At 40.9% G+C, this 8436-nt stretch overlaps 1 protein-coding gene across 1 annotated transcript; it reads right to left on the bottom strand.

Moving 5' to 3' along the window:
- Positions 1-3415: 3415 nt before the first annotated feature.
- On the bottom strand, positions 3416-6363 carry CREG1 (cellular repressor of E1A stimulated genes 1). Its single transcript, XM_003202828.4, is given in 4 exon segments — positions 3416-3601; positions 5561-5680; positions 6009-6073; positions 6076-6363. Coding segments are annotated over 4 exon segments (576 nt in total). The 5' UTR covers positions 6281-6363.
- Between the last annotated feature and the right edge of the window lie 2073 nt (positions 6364-8436).

Below are 8436 nucleotides of genomic sequence, written 5' to 3'. Positions count from 1 at the left end.
CCTGTTACTAAGGGAGAAAAATGGACAAATGTTTAGTATGACTTCTATTCTAGTCTGCTTCATACTCCACTTCTACATACAAAAGTCTTTTTAGCTAAGCGTTTGATGAGATATATCAATATGACAATTGCAGACAGTATTTTTCCTATTAATCCTCAAATCCAGCTTGGAACATCTAGATCAACCATTCTGTTGTATGTCATTTTCCAGAAGTACCGCATTGCTGAGATCCTCTCAAGTTTCAAATGTAAGAAAGTTTGGATGATCTAAAACTTTTCTAATAAAATGCAGTAGCCTTACAGAACTATTTCAAACCATTTGTTACCAAAATTACCCATTTGATAGGACAAGGGGAATGGTTTTAAACTGAGACAGGGGAGGTTTAGGTTAGATATTAGGAGGAAGTTTTTCCACACAGAGGGTGGTGACACAATGAAACAGGTTGCCCAAGGAGGTTGTGGATGCCCCATCCCTGGAGGCATTCAAGGCAGGGCTGGATGTGGCTCTGGGCAGCCTGGTCTGGTGGTTGGTGACCCTGCACACAGCAGGGGGGTTGAAACTCGATGATCACTGTGGTTCTTTTCAACCCAGGCCATTCTATGATTCTACGAAAATAAGCCTTCAATCCAAAATCAGAAAATAATGGGGAGTTTATACTAATGGGAGTATCAAATCTGGAAATATAACCAAAACAAGGAGGAAAAAATGCTTGAATCCATTTAATCAAGGGTTCAGTACAGAAGTGGTTCTTTTAATAGTGTGGCTGGAGTTTTACAATAGAGATTCAAGTTTTATTAACAATGAAAATAACAGTGAAAAGCCTCACTTGAAAACACCACCTTAGGTTTAGAATTACACTAAATAAGTACATACCATGCCTTGTACAAACACATACATTTATGTGTATATTAAGGAGACCTATTAATATTTGCACAAGGCAAAACATTTGAGAGTAAGAAAGTATTGGTACAAAAGGCAACTGCTGCAGTCATTTATAAAAGTAGAAGCCTCAGCCAAAAACAGCTCCAGCGTTATTGTTTTATGATTTATTTCACAGTATTAGTTGCAAAAAAAGAAAGTGAAACAAAAAGATGCTTATTTCAACCAAAAAAGGAAATAGAATGGTTTCACCATGTATACTTTAGCAAGCATAAATGACTCCTGAGTGACAACAAAACAAGAACCCTGAAGTAAGCGTGCTTATGTGAAAGTGTGAGGGAGATAAATAATTTCAAATGTGCAATAAATAAAACCAAGAACATTTTTCATAAAAATATTTTAATTTTATCAAAAGCCCAGTATCATCAGTCTCATAGAACAAAAGTTACAGTGATAGGTAATACACTCACGTGTCCCCATCAAAAGTATCAGTCCATACCATAAAATCATTTGAGTTTTCACAATTGTTATGTCTTATATAAAAATATTTCCACTATCATATTTAATTTTAATGTTATCTAATCATCATAAATTATTTCCATATCTTCAGGTTTTTTTTTATTATCCCAAATAGTAGCACACAATGTGTTTAATACAGTAAAATGCACACTTTTTTCCTCTTCACATAGAAGGAAAACTTAATAACTTACTTCAAAAGTGCTTTCATAAATCTTTCCCATACAAGATGAGCAGTAGTATAATGATGCAATAACTATGTAGAGATAATTGGAAGTGATCAATTTCACTATTCTAATACATGGATCTGCCTCTAAGGATTCTACACTTTCACATTCTTCACTATGTTGAGCAGGTAATATTGGCTTGGGTTAAAAAATCAAATTAATTGTTCGTACTCAGTTTTGAATATCTGTGAACTTTGCACGTGGGAGATGTGACAGGATATACAAAGATGTTCAATTTTTTCCCATGGTTGAGTAGGGCTTATTTTATGAAAGAGAATTCACTTTCAACACTTTTCTTTACTTTTCATTCTCTAAAGTCGACGAATATCTGTTATATACTGTATTAGTTTCTTTCTCACTCTTAGATTACAGACCTAAAATTGCTGTGTTAAACTTCCAAAACAAAAAATCTACCAAATTCTACTACTGAAAGCAGTAAAAGCTGCTACATTGTCATTTGATCAGAATGCAAAGCCAAAGATTTCAAAATTGAAGTCAGTAAACATCTTTTTGTATCAGTCTCACTGGATTTACAAGCCACTATTCTTCATATACCACAGTCAGGTATTTTCATTATTACTATTACTTCTTTAAAAGAATCATGGCATATAACCACTACTAGACAAAGACTTACCAAGAACTCATTGTGAACCTGAAGTACACATACAATTTTCATTAATCCAATCGTGGTTAGCAAAACAGAAAAACAGCTCAAATTGTGAGCATACAGGTATTGAAAGAAAAATTTAGAACTCAATATATCATCTGTCGTTGCAATATAAGCAAGGCTTCCCGGTCTACAGTCAGCTGAGCCATCTTGTAGTGCTGTGTCAGATAAAGTGGTATTTTTAATACCACTGCAAGTGAAGTGGTATTAAAAATGAAAAGAATTAGAGAGTGCCTACAATCAGGAATGATTTAACTAAGGCACTGAAAGTTTAGAACCAGACTAATCCTTTACTTTCTAGTAAACACAGCATTGTGGACTATTAAGACAAATAACACTCCAGATTTGTGTCCACTGAACAACATTTAGTTATGGCTTACGCACAAAGGATGTTGAGCATGGCATGATTCAGTCTGTGTTAGTGTGAATTTACAAGTGCTTCAGAAGGATTACACCAGCTTATTAACAACGCAAGGTGTAAGAATTTTTTGCATTATTAACTCAGCTCTACTACACATAGAAAATCTTTCATGGAGCAGTCATCCAAAGTAATCCATTTGTACTGTCAGCATCACCAAGGATCTTCCTCTGCCTACAAGGAATAAAAGTGAAATAGTATGTGTGTTTGTTGACTGTGCTAAAACGTATCTGACAACACACATTGTATATATATTTTGTATCTATTAATTATTAATATATTATACTTCAGCATTGTAACAAAAATATTCAAAGCCAATGTATTATTGCTAAAATCCCATTGATAGAGCTTCACAAATGCTTAACATTCTATGTTTAACTATTAGACCAAAACCTAACTAATCTTGCAGTTAACCCAAATAAAGGATAGTGACTGTGCTTACTCTGCAGGAGTTCTCCCAAGAAACCTCTTTTAAGCTGAAGTGCAGTTATCCATAGAGTTAATTATATATACTATGCTTGTTTTCTTTAGGTAGGTGGGTCCCCTATTCAAACATATCTTACAATTTGAGCTACTGCATCCAGGAGACTACTTATGGAAATAAGACAAATGTATATTAAAAAAGCAGAGATGAGTAATACACACTGTTAATAAGAAGCGTTACAGCTTCCAAATACAGTGAGTCAAGCGTGCAAACTTAAGTACTTACTAAGGCTTGACATTGTAATATTCTTCTGGTGTCACAATTTTCAGTCCACCGAAGTAGTCCAGAACCCAAATATTGGTGATGTTGAATTTGGCAAAGAACCAGTTATGATCCTTAGGCCAACTTTCCATCTCAGGGTGCCGAGTGAATAACGCCTTTTTTGCTAAGGCTGCTTCTGAATCATTCACCTGAACAACAGCCAGAAAAATATTAAGACAGAGACACAAGGAAGACAAATACTATCTAAAACACACTTCTGACTATAGAGTGCTCTTCTTCATTTAGCCATATTTTGCCCCAAAGTGCTCATTATTGTGGCAGAATCTACTTATCTTCAGGATAGTGTACAACTGCACATGAGACAGGTAAATGCTCCAAGGGAGTTGCTTTCAATACTAAATCAAAAGGGTGTTTTAAAGTAAGCAAGAGCAAGAAAGTACTTCATCGACATTAGATTAAGTCTTTCTTCTTTTCTCTAGAGAAAGATGCAGGCTGACAGCTTTGAAAAAAGTATTGATTCTGTTCTGATATAAAGACTATATCCAACCTGACACTGATCTGTCTAAGGATAAAACCACACCCTGTGCTGTGGACAAAGAAAAACTTTATTTTAGAGATGAAAATTACCCAAGTCCACAAACATCTATTAAAGTATCTTAAAAAAAAAAGTTCTTAAAAGTTCTTAAAGTTCTTACTAGAGAGACAGTGAATAAATAGTAGAATAATGGGGTACAAAGCTTTGCTTTTTGTTAGTAAAAGACAACAGAATGATTTTGGTATGAATTAAGACATCAGCTTTTACTTTTTAACAGAAAAACAAATATCTATGTTAACTATGCATTTACAGAATGAAATCTTCATGTGAAATTGCTTCTTGAAGCACTGTCTGAACTCTAGCTTTCAGTATGTAATCTAGAATGATGTTTTTGGAGGCAGATTTTTTTTTCTTCCAGATTTTCTCCATGTTCTTCAAGATTTAAAGTGTGCACAACCTGACTGGACTAACAAAAGCAGGGGGGAAAATTAACTGTCTTTGGCATTAATACTTAAGCGGGAGTGGTATTCTATGAAGAATAAAAACTGAATAAGAGCCTAAAACCAAGGCTGGAAGGTGTTTTGTTTTCAATCCTAGTAGTGACAGATTTGTAATGATATATAAATTATCAAATTAGATACGATTCTTCAAATCAGTAAGCAGCAACAACATACACCATGGTCTTGGGTGTTATTTGAAACAGCAACAACTCACGAAACAAAAGTATCCGTGCTGCATTATGAGAAGGCCATGTTTTAGGTGTAATTTTACTTCCTCTACACCTGCTCAGTCAGGGACACCCACAAACCAAACAGTGTTTAGATGCATTCAAGCACACACACGTACATTCCATGAAATAACAAAGTCTACAAGAGAATGGAAACTAAAACCTGTGACTACTTGATGTGCAAATGTTTAAAGGGTCAAATCAACAAAAGTTGTGGATACGGTACAAAAACATTTAGAATAAATGGTACTGGAATTAAAATAGCTTCAGTATTGATGACAAACTTCATGAAGGCAATTCAAGGATTGCTGGAGTGTAATGTAATCTGAAGTATGAAAACACCACATATAAATTCAGGCTATCAGATAAAAGACACCAGTGATTAGTCCCCATCCGCACCAATTATCCTTAATAATGGGATTAAGATCTTCAGTGAATAACACACACAGTTCTAAATTCCTTCTATGGCAGCAACAGCACCAGGTGAGACAGTAAACTTTTTCTGTGGCTAACGCTTGTAGCTTTACAGCTTGGATTAATATGTACTTCAATAAAGTTTGGGTCATGCATGTGTCAAAGCAGCTGTGCCACAGAACGTAACTGATCATAATCATAGAATCACAAGGTTGGAAAGGACCTACCAGATCATCTAGTCCAACTGTCCTCCCATCACCACTGCTGCCACAAGCACTAAACCATATCTTGTAGCTCCTCATCCAGTCGCCTCTTGAACACTGCCAGGGATGGCAACTCCATCACCTCCCTGGGCAGGCTATTCCAGTGCCTGACCACACTTTTATAAGACATGAGCGAAGCACGAACTTGAACATTTTCATCATGGACGTTTCAGTTTCCAAACAGATCCAGTGCAAACTTCCTGCTTACCTTTACAATGCTCCCACAGAAGATGATGTGGGCGCAGAGGGGGTTCTGGGGGTCATATCTGTGCTTCTTGCAGTACGGAGTCTGTGCCAAAGACACAGTTAGGGAGGCATTCGAATTGATCTGAAAAGCAGACGGTAAGATAAGAGGGTTGCGTACCCTCACGAGAACAAGTTACAGCACGTTTTCAGCTTTCTGAGGAAGTTGCTTAACTGCGAAGAGCGCTGACTCACCATTAGTCAGCACTATCCGCTATCAGCTGCCTCCCTCCACGTGACCGCCCCACAGTTGCCCGATAAACCTACGTCAGGAACTCAGCGAAGGAAATTGCCGGCTAACAGCTTACATACCACAGAAATCAGGCTATCAGCACCACTGAGACGCACAGTCAAACTATTTTAACGCATCAGAGCAATAGCCGAGCCGCAGACACGCGCAGCCGGCCGCTCACCTCCAGGTCCTGCACGGAGATCTCCATGTCGGTCAGGTACAGATAGGGGACGCCGCTGCCGCCGCCGGCCCCGGGGCGCCGTCGCTGATGGAGAAGATGTTGGCGAAGGGGCGGCCGCGCAGCCCTTCCTGCGCGGAGAGCGTGGCCAGCGCGCCCCAGTCGCAGTTGTGCAAGACGAAGCGCGCCATGCGCGCCGCCTCCTCGGGCGGAGGGATGGATCCGTGGGCCGACACCGCCAGCGCGGCCGCGCACAGGAACGCCAACAACACCATTTTGCGCACCGCAGCCGCCACCGACACCGCAGCCTATCGCGAGCGACGCGGCGACGGACTACAACCCGGCGCGGGGTGGGGTGCGTCTCTGCTCTCCGCCAATCGAAGCCAACTTGCTCGACTCTCAGCCAATGGGAGATGAAGGGAGGCGGGGCCGATCGCGTCGGCAGCCGGAGGTGGTAAACAACTCTGTGACAGCCCTGGCTCGCCGTCAGGAGGAGCGGGGAGGGGACGGGGCCACGGTGATCCAACAGCCAATGAAAGGCCTCGCCGGAACTCTCTGCCAATCACATTTCACGAGATGGAGAGGGGCGCCTCGCTCCGCTTCTGTCTTAATCGAGTGCGTCTACGCTGTGTGTGGGGCAGCGTGTGGTAGAGAAACCGAGGCTGAACTCAATGCCACAGTTACCGGGTTTGCGGGAGCATCAACTGAGATAAGCAGCAAAAAATGACAAGTTTCTATACTTCAAATATTGATTTCGTGCCCCTTCGAGAAATATTCTCCAGCGTTATTCTGCAGCACCTTGCAGCATGCCTGGTGCAAATATAGGAGTAGAACAGGAGTGCAACAAAGCATGAAGTGTGGTATAGCCAGCTTTCTCAGTTCTTTTCCACATTCAAGTCTCTTACAGAGCTTGATGGGTCAGTTGCTAGCTCAAGATCCAGCTGTATGCAAAGGTGAATTTACAGCTAAAATCATCCAGGTAACAATGCCAAGAATAGAATATTCTGCTCGGATGGAATCTGCCAAAGATCAGCCTTACAGAAAAGAAAGGGTGAGCCCTCCTATAAATACTGCAAAAGCCTTTTCTCCAAGAGTTCTGTTTGCAATAGGATCACCTCAACATCCCAGAGCCCTTCTAGCCAAACCCCCAAAAGCCATATTAAAACAGGCAGACTTTCAATCTTTCAGAAGTTGATATGCCAAGAGTTTTCCTTTAGCTTAACCCCTATTAATGGAAGGTGTTACGTTACAAAGATGAGTCCCATGTGCCTGTTCTGAAGTCCTCCTTTTTGTCTGATAAATGCTCAGGTCCAGACCGTAATGGTTTCCAAGCCTTCAGCTGGAGTAGGTGACTTGCTTTCATTTTCCCGAGGCAATGGCCGCAAGTTGTACCAGAGGAAGTTTAGATTAGACATAAGGAAAAGCTTTTTCTGTCAGAGAGTGGTCAGGCACTGGAATGGCCTGCCCAGGGAGGTGGTGGAGTCGCTGTCCCTGGAGGTGTTCAAGAGGCGTCTGGATGAGGAGCTGGGAGATATGGTTTAGTAGCTTGTGGTAGCAGTGGTGATAGGAGGACAGTTGGACTAGATGATCTGGTAGGTCCTTTCCAACCTTTGATTCTATGATTTTATGATTCTATGACTCTTACAAAAGGCCCTTCAGGGCTGCAATCAAGGCTTCTTTCTCACCGTGCATGCTTCTCACGTGACATCTGTCCCCAAGTACCTCTTTGTATGGCACGTGTGTATCCAGCCACCAGCTGAGGCTTTGGGCACGTGAAAAGGATCCGGCTGTGGGCTGCCAGACCAATGACCTGACATGCCTGTGGAAGTGATGCTGTATGCCAGAGGAGTCAGGTCAGCCATCTCATCTCGAAGAAAAATAAAGCGCAAGTCCATTTATGCACTGTCCTGTAGCTGTGTACAGGCAGAATAAAACTGTTTTTCCTTTAGTGTTCCTCTCATTTCCAGGACGCAGGCAGTGGCATCCCTCTGGGGAAGAGGAAACGCTGAAATACAGTCTTCCACTGTTGCCCTCTCCTGGCAATGCTCGGAAGAAACCTGCTCTGCTGTAGCACAGGAATAAGAGCACCCGTTCCTCTGATTTAGGGCAAGTTCTATCTCAGGGCAAAACGCTGAAGAGAAAACATGACAAGAAAAGAAGCTAGTATGAGAGAAAAGAAGGCTGCTTGAAAGGATGCTTTTATGTAGATAGGATTATGGGCTACATTTGGAGGAGGGGCGGGAGTGAAATATGTCGAAAAAGACTGCAAGACTGTACTGCAGAAGTGAAAATAGTATGGAAAAGAGGGACAAAAACGATCTAGAGTTTCTAATCTGTTTAGTTTAGGACTTACAGAGGGGAAACACATACTGCAACAAGCTCTTTTTGTTAGAGATTTTGCTAGCTGAAGTAGAGATATTTCTTCCTCTTT

Source organism: Meleagris gallopavo, chromosome 1 (assembly GCF_000146605.3).
Source record: "Meleagris gallopavo isolate NT-WF06-2002-E0010 breed Aviagen turkey brand Nicholas breeding stock chromosome 1, Turkey_5.1, whole genome shotgun sequence".
In the NCBI taxonomy this organism is placed as follows: Eukaryota; Metazoa; Chordata; class Aves; order Galliformes; family Phasianidae; genus Meleagris; species Meleagris gallopavo.
Note: the sequence above shows the minus strand (reverse complement) of the source record. Positions and strands in the feature narration are given on the sequence as shown.